At 51.4% G+C, this 17,470-nt stretch overlaps 1 protein-coding gene across 1 annotated transcript in view; it reads right to left on the minus strand.

Annotated features, from left to right (window-relative positions):
- slc4a3 (solute carrier family 4 member 3) overlaps nt 1-17,470 on the minus strand; it is a 214,412-nt gene that overhangs the window by 26,900 nt on the left and 170,042 nt on the right. The window contains exons 15-16 of the mRNA XM_070877002.1: nt 11,900-12,048; nt 7,120-7,314 (exon numbers count right to left, since the gene is read on the minus strand). Of these exons, the coding sequence (XP_070733103.1) occupies nt 7,120-7,314; nt 11,900-12,048 (344 nt within the window). The remainder of the gene's footprint in view (nt 1-7,119; nt 7,315-11,899; nt 12,049-17,470) is intronic.

The raw sequence follows: 17,470 nt of genomic DNA on the forward strand, positions 1-17,470 counted from the left end.
GCCCAAAACTACACACAGCGAGATTGTAGAATCATAACCGCACAGAAGGAGGCCAAGGTGCCTGTCATGTTTGTAACCTTCATGTAACAATACTGTACACTGTAGACACCTGAGTAATTCACACCTTGACCACAGGGGGTGAACTCCTCACCTGGCCATCCAGGTATATAAAGGGAGGTCCCACACAGGGTCATCACTTCTTGGTCCTGTGAATAAAGGTACAGGTCACAGAGTGACCTTGTCTGCAGAATGTGCCTCGTGTGGATTTGTCGTATTGTGTAAGGATATTACAGTGCCCATTGTGCCTGTGCTGGCTCTATTACCGTCCTCGGCCAGGCCCAACATCCCCAGCATCGAAGCACTGACCACACTTGATCAGCTCCGCTGGGCAGGCCACATTGTCCACATGCCCGACACGAGACTTCCAAAGCAAGCGCCCTACTCGGAACTCCTACACGGCAAACGAGTCAAAGGTGGGCAGAGGAAACGTTACAAGGACACCCTCAAAGCCTCCCTGATAAAGTGCAACATCCCCACCGACACCTGGGAGTCCCTGGCCAAAGACCACCCTAAGTGGAGGAAGTGCATCCGGGAGGGCGCTGAGCACCTCGAGTCTCGTCGCCGAGAGCATGCAGAAACCAAGCGCAGGCAGCGGAAGGAGCGTGCGGCAAACCAGACCCACCCTCCCTTTCGCTCAACGACAGGGTCTGTGGCTCTCGTATTGGACTGTTCAGCCATCTAAGGACTCACTTTTAGAGTGGAAGCAAGTTTTCCTCGATTGCGAGGGACTGCCTATGATGATGATGACAAAGCGATCCAATCAGTCCCACTCCCCCTGCCCTTTCCTCACAGCCCGGCAGATTTCTTCCCTTTGAGTATTTATCCAATTCCCGGTTTGAAAGTTACTATTGACTCTGCTCCCACCGCCCTTTCAGGCAGCGCGTTCCCGATCACAACAACTCGCTGCGTAAACACATTCTCCCCCTCTCCCCCCCGCTCTCTGGTTCTTCCACCAATCACCTTAAATCTGTTTCCTTTGATTACTGACCGTTTGACCACTGTCTCCTTATTTGCTCTTATCGAAATGCTTCAAGATTTTGAAGACCTCTATCAGATCCCCTCTCTGCGATAAGGAGAACAGCCCCACCTTCTCCAGTCCCTCCACATGAAGAAAGACTTGCATTTATATAGCGCCTTTCATGACCACCGGACGTCTCAAAGCGCTTTACAGCCAATGAAGTACATTTGGAGTGTAGTCACTGCTGTAACGTGGGAAACGCGGCAGCCAATTTGCGCACAGCAAGCTCCCACAAACAGCAAAGTGACAATGACCAGATAATCTGTTTTTTGATAAGTTGACTGAGGGATAAATATTGGCCTCAGGACACCGGGATAACTCCCTCTGCTCTTCTTCAAAATAGTGCCATGGGATCTTTTACGTCCACCTGAGAGGGCAGACGGGGCCTCGGTTTAACGTCTCGTCCAGAAGACTGCACCTCCGACAGTGCAGCACTCCCTCAGTACTGCACTGGGAGTGTCAGCCTAGATTTTTGTGCTCAACTCCCTGGAGTGGGACTTGAACCCACGACCTTCTGACTCAGAGGTGAGAGTGCTGCCCCCTGAGCCACGGTTGACAAAATCCCTCAGCCCTGGTACCATTCTAGTAAATCACCTCTGCACCCGCTCCAAGACGTTTGACATCGGCGGCAAGAGGACAGTGTCGAGAACAGGCTGTGACTATCACTTGTTAAGTATTACTTTTTGTAACAGAACGTAATTTACTTCATAAATCTCTTTTGTTTTTGCCCTATATATCACTGCGCCAGTGCAGCCTTTGGCCGCCTGAGGAAAAGAGTGTTTGAAGACCAGGCCCTCAAATCTGCCACCAAGCTCATGGTCTCCAGGGCTGTAGTGATAGCCTCTCGACAAAATCGTCCCAGTTTTCCCCAATACAGCACCATTCCTCTGTGCTACCGGTGGCCATTCTCGTGGGTCGTGAATTCCCGTTTCTCGTCACCAATGTAAAGTCCTTACTCTACAGCATGAAACCACACGAGGCACATTCTGAGGACAAGATCACTCTGTGACCTTAGCTCTTTATTACAGGACTCCAGAAGTGATGACCCTGCGTGGGACCTCCCTTTATATACCTGTGTGATCAGGTAAAAAGTGTCTCCCACAAGTTCACCCCTTGTGGTCAAGGTGTACATCTAGGTTGAGTGTGTCATGTATCTCACACTACTGTACATAACTGTATCTTACCATGCTATACATGACTGTAACCAGAGATGACCTGTAACCACAAGCTTACCTTACCACCAGGGGTGCACTTGCAGGAGACACTGGATACCTGTTCTACACAGGTATATAAGGACAGGTCTCAGGCAAGTGTGGCATTCGAGAGCTGTGTAATAAAGGTGCAGGTCCAGAGTGACCTTGACTTTAGTATGTGCCTCGTGTGAGTCTGTACTGAGGGGACAGGACTTTACAGTGGCGACGAGTTATGGGATTACAGAATCCACAGAATGGCGACCAACGGATCAGATGAAAAGTACAATGCTGGAGATAAGTGGGAGGACTTTATAGAAAGGCTCCAGCAAAGCTTTGTAACCAAAGACTGGTTAGGCGACGATAAGGCAGACAAGAGAAGAGCCCATCTCTTGACCAGCTGTGGCTCGAAAACATACGCTTTAATGAAGGATCTGTTGGCACCCGAGAAACCAGCAAGCAAGTCGTTTGAAGAATTGAGCACACTGGTAAGAGACCACCTGAAGCCAGCGAGCAGTCTACACATGGCCAGACACAGGTTCTGCAACTACAGACGCTGTGTGGGCCAGAGCATACCCGACTTCGTGGCGGAACTTCGGAGGCTGGCTAGTTTATGTGAGTTCTCCGATGAACTAAGGAGAGAAGTACTGAGAGACTTTTTTATTGAAGGAATAGGCCACGCAGGCATATTCCGAAAGCTCGTAGAAACAAAGAACTTGACCCTAGAGGCAGCAGCACTGGTTGCACAGACATTCTTGGCAGGAGAAGAAGAAACTAGGTTGATCTACACTGCGGGTACGACAACTAACGAAACATCGGAACAAGGGGTTCACAGCGTGAAACAAGCCGCTACCCCCACACACAGACAAAGGCAGGAGAGCAGGCCCTCAACAGCAGGCAGTGGCGCCAGAAGCCATCAAGGGCCACAGGAACAGCCGTTCACACCTCATCAACCCACAATGCGAGCAATCAACTATAGACTGAGAGAAGCTCAAGAGAGATCAGCCAGACGCAGCTCATTCTTTGGAAACAATGGAAGCGGTCTGTGCTGGAGATGTGGGGGAAGGCACTCATCAAGGGGGTGTCAATTTCAGCATGCCGTTTGCAGAAACTGCAACTATACAGGACACCTGGCCCACATGTGCAGAAAAATAGCAGCTCGGCTGGTATACGAATCGGAGGGGTCGGAAAGCGGACCAGAAGACGGTGGGGACAGTACCTGGGACACCGAGGTACAGCGGGTCAACACGATCGATGGCCACTGCTCTTACAACAAGACGCCTCCTATAATGATGAAGGTCCTACTCAACGGGATACCCGTCAGCATGGAGCTGGATACGGGAGCGAGTCAATCTCTCATGAGCGCTCAACAATTTGAACAGCTGTGGCCGCACAAAAGCGACAGAAAAAAACTCACAAGGATCGACACCAAACTAAGGACCGACACCAAAGAAATCGTCCCAGTCCTTGGCAGCGCCATGCTCTCAGTCACACACAAAGGGACAGTGAACCGACTTCCCCTGTGGATTGTCCCCGGAGACCCCCCAGCACTGCTGGGGAGAAGCTGGCTGGCAAAACTAAACTGGAAATGGGATGATGTCCATGCCATGTCATTAGAGGAACGGACCTCCTGCTCAACAGTTATAAAGCGATTTGAACATCTCTTTCAGCCAGTTGTGGGCACCTTCAAAGGGGCTAAAGTCAAAATCTACATCACACAGGATGCTAGACCGATCCATCACAAGGCCAGAGCTGTACCCTATGTGATGAGGGAAAAGATTGAACATGAACTGGACAGGCTTCTGCGGGAAGGCATTATCTCACCTGTGAAATTTAGCGACTGAGCAAGTCCCATCGTCCCAGCCTGATGGATCCATACGAATCTGTGGGGACTACAAATCTACCATAAATAGAGTCTCCCTACAGGACCAGTACCCGCTGCCCAGAGCGGAGGACCTATTTGCCACATTGGCTGGAGGAAAACTTTTCTCAAAACTAGATCTCACATCTGCGTATATGACGCAAGAACTGACCAAAGAGTCTAAGCTACTCACCACCATCAACACACATCGAGGCCTTTTCATGTACAATCGATGCCCATTCGGCATCAGGTCGGCAGCTGCCATATTCCAGCGCAACATGGAGAGTCTGCTCAAGTCCATCCCGGGGACGGTTGTATTTCAAGACGACATACTTATCACGGGCAGGGACACCGACTCCCATCTCCGTAATTTGGAGGAAGTACTAAAACGGTTGGATCGGGTAGGCCTAAGAGTTAAGAAATCCAAGTGCCTGTTTCTCGCGCTCGAGGTTGAATTTTTGGGCAGAAGGATTGCCGCTGATGGAATCCGCCCAACAGAGTCCAAAACAGAAGCAATTCGCCTGGCACCCAGGCCACGGAACTGCGCGCCTTTCTCGGGCTACTCAATTACTTTGGGAACTTTATGCAGAACTTAAGCACACTGCTGGAGCCTCTCCACGTGCTACTCAGGAAGGAGTGCGATTGGTTTTGGGGGGACGCCCAGGAACGCGCCTTCAATAAAGCACGCAACCTTCTGTGTTCCAACAGTGTTTTGGCTTTCTTTGATCCAGGTAAAAAGCTAGTTCTCACATGCGATGCGTCAGCGTATGGGGTCGGGTGCCTTTTGCAACATGTCAATAGTGCGGGCAAATTACAATCCATAGCTTATGCCTCCAGGTCACTTTCGCGGGCGGAGCGCGGGAACAGAATGGTAGAGAAGGAGGCGCTCGCTTGCATGTACGGTGTCAAAAAGATGCACCAATACCTTTTCGGGGCCAAGTTCGCGTTAGAAACCGACCATAAGCCTCTCACGTCCCTTCTATCCGAGAGCAAGGCAATAAATGCCAACGCCTCGGCGCGAATTCAACGGTGGGCACTCATGCTGGCATCCTACGACTACACCATAAGGCACAGACCAGGCACAGACAACTGTGCCGACGCGCTCAGCAGGCTACCCCTGGCGACCACGGAAGGGTCTGACGAACAGGACTGTGAGATAGTCATGGCAATCAATGCCTTTGAGTCCACAGGTTCGCCCATGACAGCTCGCCAAATCAGAGCCTGGACGGCCAGCGACCCCACGTTATCCTTAGTAAAAAGATGTGTCCTAACTGGTGACTGGGCAGAGGCTCGCGATGCCTGCCCCGAGGAATTAAAACCCTTTCACAGGCACATGCATAAGCTATCACTACAAGCAGACTGCCTGATGTGGGGCAGCCGAGTAGTCATGCCTCTGCGAGGCAGAGAGGCATTTGTCCGGGAGCTCCACCGCGAGCACCCGGGGATCGTTCTCATGAAGGCCATAGTCAGATCCCACGTTTGGTGGCCTGGCATTGACGTGGACTTGGAGCTCTGCGTCCGAAGGTGCACCATTTGTGCCCAACTCAGTAATGCCCCCAGGGAGGCCCTACTGAGCCCCTGGCCCTGGCCCACCAAACCGTGGTCGCGGGTGCACGTAGACTATGCGGGCCCATTCATGGGCAAAATGTTCCTCGTAGTTGTGGATGCATTTTCAAAGTGGATTGAAAGCACCATTTTAAACTCGAGCACCACCTCCACCACTGTGGAGAACCTTGGAGCTATGTTTGCAACGCACGGAATTCCTGACATATTGGTCAGTGATAATGGTCCGTGCTTCACCAGTGCAGAATTCCAAGATTTCATAAGTGACCACGGCATAAATCACGTCAAGACGGCATCATTCAAGCTGGCCTCCAACGGCCAGGCGGAGAGAGCAGTGCAAATCATTAAACAAGGCATGCTTAAAATCCAAGGTCCCATGCTGCAGGGCCGCCTGTCGCGACTGCTGCTGGCATACAGATCTCGTCCGCACTCACTGACTGGTGCCCCGCGCGCAATTATTGATGAAACGGACCTAAAGACAAGGCTCTCATTAATCCTCCCAGACATGTATGAAATCGTTGAGGAAATCTAACTGAGTACCATGACCGAAATTCGAGGGGGAGGTGGAATGAGATAGGGGACAAAGTGTTTGTGCTAAACTACGGCAGGGGTCCCAAATGGCTTGCAGGGACAGTAACAGGCAAGGAAGGAAACAGGCTACTGGTAGTACAAATGGAAAATGGCAAAACCTGCCGGAGGCATGTAGACCAAGTCAAAAGTATATTTACCAACAACACTGCGGAACCAGAGACAGACTACAATGTGGAACTTGCACCACACCTGGTGGACAGGCAGAGGGAACAACCTGAGGAAAGGGCAATCCCAACAGACAGCCCAGGCGAGATACCAACAATCATACTGAATGAAACAGACAGCCCAGGCGAGATACCAGCAATCACACCAAAGGAAAAACAGGCACCAAGGCAAACAACTGAACCACAACTAAGATGCTCCACGCGAGAGCGTAGACCACCTGAGAGACCGAACCTATAAAGACAATAAGATCTTGGGGGAGGGTGACATCATGTATCTCACACTACTGTACATAACTGTATCTTACCATGCTATACATGACTGTAACCAGAGATGACCTGTAACCACAAGCTTACCTTACCACCAGGGGTGCACTTGCAGGAGACACTGGATATACCTGTTCCACACAGGTATATAAAGACAGATCTCAGGCAAGTGTGCCATTCGAGAGCTGTGTAATAAAAGTGCAGGTCCTGAGTGACCTTGACTTCAGCATGTGCCTCGTGTGAGTCTGTACTGCAGGGTCAGGACTTTACAGAGTGTATACAGTAATACAGTGGTGTTACATTGTGGTTACATACATGACAATTATGATGATGCCGAGGATGGGACAATGTGCTCCAGCTATGGGGTATCACCAGCAAAGGTTAAGCAGTGTCTGAGCCAACACCTACCAGGTACACGTTGTAGATGGTCTCGTAGATGAAGATGATGGAGATGAGGATGGCGAAGATCTCCTGGGTGAAGACAGTGATGTAGCGCACCAGTATGCTCCCCTCGAAGGCCACCGTGATGATGACAATGAGCAGGAGCCAGAAGCCAATCCACACCCGACCCGTGAGGTAATCAATTTTCTGGTTCTTGCTGAACTGGCGATGTCGGGGTGGGGGAGGGGGAGGGGAGGCGGAGGTGAGGGGGGAGGGGGGAGTGGGGAGGCGGAGGAAGGAAAGCAAGAGAAGGGTTAACTCTTAAGGTGCCAAGTTGCCTCATCGCAGCCCCCCTCCCCCCAAACTGATCAATGAGGTTATTTATTCCAAAGTCACTCTTTGGAGACAACGTGCAGTTGATGTCGACTCCCTCCATAACTGTCCGGTCACCATTGGGCTCATTGTGTCCGTGCCTGCTCTTTGAAATGCTGCCCCACCCCGCATCAGTCCCACTTCCCCTGCGCTTTCACCCCATAAAGTTCTTATCGATAGGTTTTTGGATATTAAGGGAATCAAGGGATATGGGGACACATAAGAAATAGGAGCAGGAGTCGGCCATTCGGCCCCTCGAGCCTGCTCCGCCATTTAATACGATCATGGCTGATCTGATCATGGACTCAGCTCCACTTCCCCGCCCGCACCCCATAACCTCTTATCCCCTTATCATTCAAAATTCTGTCTATCTCCGTCTTAAATATCTTCAATGTCCCGGCTTCCACAGCTCTCTGGGGCAGCGAATTCCACAGATTTACAACCCTCAGAGAAGAAATTCCTCCTCATCTCAGTCCTAAATGGCTTACTCCTTATCCTTAGACTATGTCCCCTGGTTCTGGACTTCCCCATCATCGGGAACATTCTTCCCGCATCTAACCTGTCCAATCCCATCAGAATTTTATATGTTTCTATGAGATCCCCTCTCATTCTTCTAAACTCCAGTGTATAAAGGCCCAGTCGATCCAGTCTCTCCTCATATGTCAGTTCTGCCATCCCGGGAATCAGTCTGGTGAACCTTCGCTGCACTCCCTCAATAGCAAGAACATCCTTCCTCAGATTAGGAGACCAAAACTGAACACAATATTCCAGGTGAGGCCTCACCAAGGCCCTGTACAACTACAGTACGACCTCCCTGCTCCTATACTCAAATCCCCTAGCTATGAAGGCCAACATACCATTTGCCTTCTTCACCACCTGCTGTACCTGCATGCCCACTTTCAATGACTGATGTACCATGACACCCAAGTCTCGCTGCACCTCCCCTTTTCCTAATCTGTCACCATTCAGATAATATTCTGCCTTCATGTTTTTGCCTCCAAAGTGGATAACCTCACATTTATCCACATTATACTGCATCTGCCATGCATTTGCCCACTCACCTAACCTGTCCAAGTCACCCTGCAGCCTCTTAGCATCCTCCTCACAGCTCACACTGCCACCCAGCTTAGTGTCATCTGCAAACTTGGAGATATTACATTCAATTCCCTCATCCAAATCATTAATATATATTGTAAAGAGCTGGGGTCCCAGCACTGAGCCCTGTGGCACCCCACTAGTCACTACCTGCCATTCTGAAAAGGACCCATTTATCCCGACTCTCTGCTTCCTGTCTGCCAACCAGTTCTCTATCCACGTCAGTACATTACCCCCAATACCATGTGCTTTAATTTTGCACACCAATCTCTTATGTGGGACCTTGTCAAAAGCCTTTTGAAAGTCCATAGGAATTGATCCAGAGTCGACAGACTGTTGGAAAATGATCACCAATGCAGTGACTAGTGGAGTGCCGCAAGGCTCAGTGCTGGGACCCCAGCTCTTTACAATATACATTAACAATTTGGATGAAGGAATTGAGTGTAATATCTCCAAGTTTGCAGATGACACTAAACTGGGTGGCGGTGTGAGCTGTGAGGAGGACGCTAAGAGGCTGCAGGGTGACTTGGACAGGTTAGGTGAGTGGGCAAATGCATGGCAGATGCAGTATAATGTGGATAAATGTGAGGTTATCCATTTTGGGGGCAAAAACACAAAGGCAGAATATTACCTGAATGGCGGCAGATTAGGAAAAGGGAAGGTGCAATGAGACCTGGGTGTCATGGTTCATCAGTCATTGAAAGTTGGAATGCAGGTACAGCAGGCGGTGAAGAAGGCAAATGGCATGTTGGCCTTCATAGCTCGGGGATTTGAGTATAGGAGCAGGGAGGTCTTACTGCAGTTGTACAGGGCCTTGGTGAGGCATCACCTGGAATATTGTGTTCAGTTTTGGTCTCCTAATCTGAGGAAGGACATTCTTGCTATTGAGGGAGTTCAGCGAAGGTTCACCAGACTGATTCCCGGGATGGCTGGACTGACATATGAGGAGAGACTGGATCAACTGGGCCTTTATTCACTGGAGTTCAGAAGGATGAGAGGGGATCTCATAGAAATGCATAAGATTCTGACAGGACTGGACAGGTTAGATGCAGGAAGAATGTTCCCGATGTTGGGGAAGTCCAGAACCAGGGGACACAGTCTAAGGATAAGAGGTAAGCCATTTAGGACCGAGATGAGGAGAAACTTCTTCACTCAGAGAGTGGTGAACCTGTGGAATTCTCAACCGCAGAGAGTTGTTGATGCCAGTTCATTGGATATATTCAAGAGGGAGTTAGATATGGTTCTTACAGCTAAAGGGATCAAGGGGTATGGAGAGAAAGCAGGAAAGGGGTAATGAGGGAATGATCAGCCATGATCTTATTGAATGGCGGTGCAGGCTCGAAGGGCCGAATGGCCTACTCCTGCACCTATTTTCTATGTTTCTATGTCCAAATACACCACATCCACTGGTTCTCCCTTGTGCACTCTACCAGTTACATCCTCAAAAAATGCTAGAAGATTTGTCAAGCATGATTTCCCTTTCATAAATCCATGCTGACTTGGACCGATCCTGTCACTGCTTTCCAAATGTGCTGCTATTTCATCTTTAATAACTGATTCCAACATTTTCCCCACCACTGATGTCAGGCTAACCAGTCTATAATTATCCGTTTTCTCTCTCCCTCCTTTCTTAAAAAGCGGTGTTACATTACCTCCAGCCCATAGGAACCAATCCAGAGTCGATAGACTGTTGGAAAATGATCACCAATGCATCCACTAATTCTAGGGCTACTTTCTTAAATAACTCTGGGATGCAGACTATCTGGCCCCGGGGATTTATCAGCCGTCAATCCCATCAATTTCCCTAACACCATTTCCTGCCTAATAAGGATTTCCTTCAGTTCCTCCTTCTCACTAGACTCTCGGTCCCCTAGTTTTTCCGAAAGGTTATTTGTGCCTTCCTTAATGAAGACAGAACCAAAGTATTTGTTTAACAGGTCTGCCATTTCTTTGTTCCCCATTATAAATTCACCTGAATCCGACTGCAAGGGACCTACGCTTGTCTTCACTAATCTTTTTTTCTTCACATATCTATAGAAGCTTTTGCAGTCAGTTTTTATGTTCCCAGCAAGCTTCCTCTCATACTCTATTTTCCCCCTCTTAATTAAATCCTTTGTCCTCTTCTGCTGTATTACAAAATTCTCGCAGTCCTCAGGTTTGCTGCTTTTTCTGGCCAATTTATATGCCTCTTCCTTGGCTTTAACACTATCCTTGTTAGCCACGGTTGAGCCACCTTCCCCATTTTATTTTTACTCCAGACAGGGATGTACAATTGTTGAAGTTCATCCATGTGATCTTTAAATGTCTGCCATTGCCTATCCACCGTCAACCCTTTAAGTATCATTCGCCAGTCTATTCTAGCCAATTCACATCTCATACCATTGAAGTTACCTTTCCTTAAGTTCAGGACCCTAGTCTCTGAATTAACTGTGTCACTCTCCATCTTAATAAAGAATTCTACTATATTATGGTCACTCTTCCCCAAGGGGCCTCGCACAACAAGATTGTTAATTAGTCCTTTCTCATTACACATCACCCAGTCTAGGATGGCCAGCCCTGTAGTTAGTTCCTCGACATATTGGTCTAGAAAACCATCCCTAATACACTCCAGGAAATCCTCCTCCACCGCATTGCTACCAGTTTGGTTAGCCCAGTCAATATGTAGATTAAAGTCGCCCATGATAACTGCTGTACCTTTATTGCACACATCCCTTATTTCTTGTTTGATGCTATCCCCAACCTGACTACTACTGTTTGGTGGTCTGTACACAACTCCCACTAGCGTTTTCTGCCCTTTGGTATTCCGTAGCTCCACCCATACCGATTCCACATCATCCAAACTAATGTCCCTCCTTACTATTGCATTAATTTCCTCTTTAACCAGCAACACCACCCAGCCTCCTTTTCCTTTCTGTCTTTCCTTTCGAAATGTTGAATACCCCTGGATGTTGAGTTCCCAGCCTTGGTCACCCTGGAGCCATGTCTCCGTGATGCCAATTACATCATATCCGTTAACTGCTATCTGCGCAGTTAATTCTTCCACCTTATTCCGAATACTCCTCGTACTGAGGCACAGAGCCTTCAGGCTTGTCTTTTTAACAGCCTTTGCCCCTTTAGAACTGGAGTTGAGGTAGAAGATCAGTCATGATGTTATTGAATGGCGGAGCAGGCTCGAGGGGCTGAATGGCCGACTCCTGCTCCTATTTCTTATGTTCTTACAATCCGGCAAAATTTTCCCGCTTCAAGTATAAAGATGCATTTAAGAGAAAGAGTTGGTGCCATTCGTTGGTGAGCGAGCGCAGGCGGGGAATGGGCGAACGGGACTCGGTAACACCCTTACCATGTAAAATGCCTCTTCAAACACCAGCAGAGGTCCGGTGAAGCCAATGACGAGGAGGGGCTGGGCACTCAGCAGAGAGAAGAAGACCCCTATGGCGGACGTGGAGATGATTAACTCCGACACCCCAATCAGTCCTTCCGTCTTTGTGCCTGAGGAAGGCGGAAAGGCAGGTCTCGGTTAGAAACAGTGCGGCTTACGGCTGTGTAAAAGACCCTGGTACAGAGAGTTCGCTGCCCACACTCCCCGCCCATAGGCCGCGCTCAAACCCCCTCCTGCAGGTGTAGCGACACACCACGGGACAAAGAAAAGGTATTGTACGGGATCTGGGGCCGGATTCTAGGCTGTTCTGCTTTGCGAAAACGGGGGCCGGGGCGGGAATGTTACCGGCCGGGAATAGTTTAGGGATTTGGTCAGGAAGTTTGGGCACCTGGGCCCTGGGTCAAGGGGCGTAGCGCGCAGGGAGGCGTTGGACACCTCTCGTGGCGCAGGACGGGAAACTCGCAAACACAATTCGGAGCTCTTTACCGTCCTCTCTGCCGCCGGGATCGCCGGACCGCTCCAGTTTCCCAGGCGGTCGTTGCGGGGCGCGATTCCGGGCGGATGGGTCGGGTTCGGGTCCAAACTCGCGACGGTGCCGCAGCCCAGGGGCGCTGTACACACCGGGTGCAGTTCTTCCTGACGCTGCTGCTCTGCACCGCGGCAAAACCCGATTGGCGGATCGCGACACGCGCCGGAGGCCACACTGTCGCCTTTCACACCACTCCGGGGCCAGACCCGGAGCGCAAAGGGCCGGAAATTCTAGCCAGAGGGAAGAGTGTCGCTCTCTGGATCCTCTCAACTCTACCGTTGACCAAACATCTTCCCTTCTCATGCTGCAGACATGTCCCGTTCGCCCTTGAGCCTTGATGTCCTTCGCTGGGAACTCAGTTTCCCGGTTCCTGACCTCCTCAGTGTTTTTAAAACCCGTGCCCCTGCTATTTGGGACCCCAGCGAACAATTTGCTAACGTTAATTCTGTCAACCATACAGCACAGGAGGCCATTCGGCCCATCGCTCCCTTACCGGCTCTTTGAGAGTGTTCTCTCAGCAGTCCCACTCTTCCCCCTGCTCTTCCCGCCCCCCCCCCCCACACCCCACGAACCCTGCAAGGGTCTCCTTTTCAAGATTAGATCCAACTTTGATGCGTTCGAAGGGAAGCTCGATAAGCATCACCAATGGCGGGATATGTTGATGGGAGCAGGCCGGGGAGCGAGGAGCAGTGTGGCGGGGTACCACTCCAGGGAGCAGCACGTGCTGGAGCAAGAGAGCGACGGCAGTGAAGAGTGACGTCACCAAGGTCCAGGTTGGTGATTGGAGCGTGGGCAGGTACAGCAGGAGCGGCGAGGTCGGGGCGAAGGAGCGGCGAGAGATTGTAGAGGGACGTGATCGGGGCCCAGGAGAGGCGAGGGCACAGGGGCAGCACGGGCCCAGCCCACACTGTGTGCGATATGTGAGCGCACTAGGTCCGTGCAGCAGAGCAGGTCTCCAGTCGTCCTGGTTAACCCTTGCCACTGGACCAAGACCTCGCTCTGTCAAGCCCCGTGTGGTGGCTGGTGTGCAACGGTCACCCCACGTTAAACAATCCACACACAGGCATCTTCCACCCTTCAGGATGTAGTTCGGGATCTGGAATATCAGGTCCATCATTGGAACACCTGGGAACGTCTTGACGTGGAAGCAGGTCACCCTCGATACGAGGGACTGCCTCTGATGGTGATGACGATGTTGATGGGGCGAGATGAAGGTGGGAGGTCCCGTTGAGCCGAATGGCCTGTCTCCGTGTTGTGAAGATCCACGGCCGGGAACTTGAGGGGTGCCCCGGTTTGGGGGCGCGGTAGCATCCGCCATGCGGGAGTTCCGGTGAAATTGGTGTTACCGCAACCCGAGCGGAGGTGGAGTGTGAAAAATAAACACGCGCCCGGCTTCCTCTCCGGGGCGTGGGTGGGGCAGAAGCAGAGCGAGCGCAGGGCCGTGTAGAAGGGGGGGCCCTCCCCTTCACTAACGGGCAGGGCCAGGCAGCAGACTCTCTGTGGGGGGGCCCATGCGGACCAGCGGGGTGCCGGGCCGACTGATCGTGGCACGGACTCCGCGCCCGAGGGGGTGACGGGTAAATCAGACATTTTCTTTATTCACGCGCGCCCCCTCCCCTTTAACCTGTGCCCCGCGAGCGCCCGGCCGCGTGTAGGCGACCCCCCCACCCCCGGACACCGTCGTTGACATCGTCCCATGCAGCTTTGGGGGGGGGCAATCCCCAATTTTTTTGGTCCGGGGCGAAAAGGGGGCGTTGCACACGGCGATGATGTCATCACCAGTGTCCTTGTACACCAGTCATTGAGATGTTGGCCACACAGCACTGCCCCCCAGTCATCAAGATCCACGCGGACCATTTCCCAAACCTCGGGAGCCTCTTATCAACAAGGGCAGACATTGACGACGAGATTCAACACCGCCTCCAGTGCGCCAGTGCAGTCTTTGTCCACCTGAGGAAGAGGGTGTTTGAAGACCAGGCCCTCAACACTGCCACCAAGCTCATGGTCTACAGGGCTGTAGTGATACCCGCCCTCCCGTATGGCTCAGAGACATGGACCATGTACAGTAGACACCTCAAGTCGCTGGAGAAATATCACCAACGATGTCTCCGCAAGATCCTACAAATCCCCTGGGAGGACAGACGCACCAACGTTAGCGTCCTCGACCAGACCAACATCCCCAGCATCGAAGCACTGACCACACTCGATCAGCTCCGCTGGGCAGGCCACATTGTCCGCATGCCCGACACGAGATTCCCAAAGCAAGTGCTCTACTCGGAACTCCTTCACGGCAAACGAGCCAAAGGTGGGCAGAGGAAACGTTACAAGGACACCCTCAAAGCCTCCCTGATAAAATGCAACATCCCCACCGACACCTGGGAGTCCCTGGCCAAAGACCGCCCTAAGTGGAGGAAGTGCATCCGGGAGGGCGCTGAGCACCTCGAGTCTCGTCGCCGAGAGCGTGCAGAAACCAAGTGCAGGCAGCGGAAGGAGCGTGCGGCAAACCAGTCCCACCCTCCCCTTCCCTCAACCACTGTCTGTCCCACCTGTGACAGGGACTGTGGTTCTCGTATTGGGCTGTTCAGCCACCTAAGGACTCATTTTAAGAGTGGAAGCAAGTCTTCCTCGATTCCGGGGGACTGCCTATGATGATGATGTACCCCAGTCATTGAAAGCAGACATGCTGGTGCAGCAAGCAGTTAGGAAGGCAAATGGTATGTTGGCCTTCATTGCAAGAGGATTTGAGTACAGGAGCAAGGATGTCTTACTCCAGTTATACAGGGCCTTGGTGAGACCACACCTGGAGTATTGTGTGCAGTTTTGGTCTCCTTACCTAAGAAAGGATACACTTGCCATAGAGGGAGTGCAGCGAAGGTTCACCAGACTGATTCCTGGGATAGCAGGACTGTGGTATGAGGAGAGATTGGGTCGTCTAGGCCTGTATTCACTGGAGTTTAGAAGAATGAGAGGGGATCTCATTGAAACGTATAAAATTCTGACGGGGTTCGATAGACTGGATGTGGGGAGGATGTTTCCCTGGGCTGGGAAGTCTAGAACAAGGGGTCACAGTCTCAGGGTACGGGGTAGGAAATTTAGGAGCGAGATGAGGAGAAATGTTTTCACTCAGAGGGTGGTGAACCTGTGGAATTCTCTACCACAGAAGGCTGTGGAGGCCAAGTCACTGAATATAGTTAAGAGGGAGATAGATAGATTTCTAGACACAAAAATAATCAAGGGGTATGGGGAGAAAGTGGGAATATGGTGTTGGGATAGAGGATCAGCCATGATCATATTGAATGGTGCAGGCTCGAAGGGCCGAATAGCCGACTACTGCTCCTATTTTTTATGTTTCTATCACCGCCAGCGGAGCGGGCCACCACCGGTTATCGCCGCTGCCGAAATCCTGCGGAATTTAGCGGGAGTTGTTAGCGGTGCTGTGCCCCCCCGCAAGGGGCGCTAAAGGGGGAGGCACAATTGACCCCAATTTCTCCCCCTGTGTAACTCTGTGAAGAGTTCAGTCGCCAGAGACTCCTGGCTGGTCCAGACTGAGAGTGCAACCATGCATCTCCCACTCTCTGCGTTACCCACTCCGGATTGGAGGAGGTGGGAGGGAGGGATGGGAGGTAGGGAGGGAGAGTGGGTGGGAGGGTGAGGTCTGAAGGGAGAGGAGGAGATTGAGATTGGGAGGAAGGGATAGGAGGGAGTGTAAGGGAGTGATGGAGAGAGCGAGGGAGGTGTGAGGGCGGGAGTGAGGGAGAGAGGGACGGAAGAAGGGTGGAAGAAAGGGAGGTAGGGAGGGAGTGCGGGATAAAGGGAGGGAATGTGTGAAAGAAAGATAGAGCCTTTTATGACTACCAGACATCTCAAAGTGCTTTACAGCCAATGAAGTACTTTGGGAGTGTAGTCACTGTTGTAATGTGGGAAACCTGGCAGCAATTTTGTGCACAGCCAGCTCCCACAAACCATCATCATACGCAGTTCCTCGAAATCGAGGAAGACTTGCTTCCACTCTAAAAATGAGTCCTTAGGTGGCTGAACAGTCCAATACGAGAACCACAGACTCTGTCACAGGTGGGACAGACAGTGGTTGAGGGAAGGGGAGGGTGGGACTGGTTTGCCGCACGCTCCTTCCGCTGCCTGCGCTTGGTTTCTGCATGCTCTCGGCGATGAGACTCGAGGTGCTCAGCGCCCTCCCGGATGCACTTCCTCCACTTAGGGTGGTCTTTGGCCAGGGACTCCCAGGTGTCGGTGGGGATGTTGCATTTTATCAGGGAGGCTTTGAGGGTGGTCCCTGTAACGTTTCCTCTGCCCACCTGGGGCTCGCCTGCCATGCAGGAGTTCTGAGTGGAGCACTTGCTTTGGGAGTCTTGTGTCCAGCATGCGGACAGTGTGGCCCGCCCAGCAGAGCTAGCCTCCAGGCCAGATCCAAGATTGGGAGGATAGACGCACCAACGTCAGTGTTCCTGCTCAGGCCATCTTCCATGCACTGACCACAATCGACCAGTTCAGTTGGGCGGGCCACATTGTCCGCATGCCCGCCATGAGACTCCCACAAACAGCAATGTGATAATGACCGGATAATCTGTTTTTGTGATGTTGATTGAGGGATGAAATATTGGCCCCAGGACATTGTGGAGAACTCCCCCTGCTCTTCGAAATAGTGCCATGGGATCATTTACGTCCACCTGAGAGAGCAGACGGGGTCTCGGTTAAACGTCAGTTCAGAGAAGATTCACTCGGTTGATTTATGAGGAAAGGTTGAGGAGGTTGGGCCTCTACTCAGTGGAATTCAGAAGAATGAGAGGTGATCTTATCGAAATGTATCAGATTATGAGGGGGCTTGACAAGGTGGATGCAGAGAGAATGTTTCCACTGATGGGGGAGACTAGAACTCGGGGGCATAATCTTAGAATAAGGGGCTACCCATTTAAAACTGAGATGAGGAGAAACTTCTTCTTTCAGGGGGTTGTAAATCTGTGGAATTCGCTGCCTCAGAGAGCTGT

Source organism: Pristiophorus japonicus, chromosome 3 (genome assembly GCF_044704955.1).
Source record: "Pristiophorus japonicus isolate sPriJap1 chromosome 3, sPriJap1.hap1, whole genome shotgun sequence".
Classification (NCBI taxonomy): Eukaryota; Metazoa; Chordata; class Chondrichthyes; family Pristiophoridae; genus Pristiophorus; species Pristiophorus japonicus.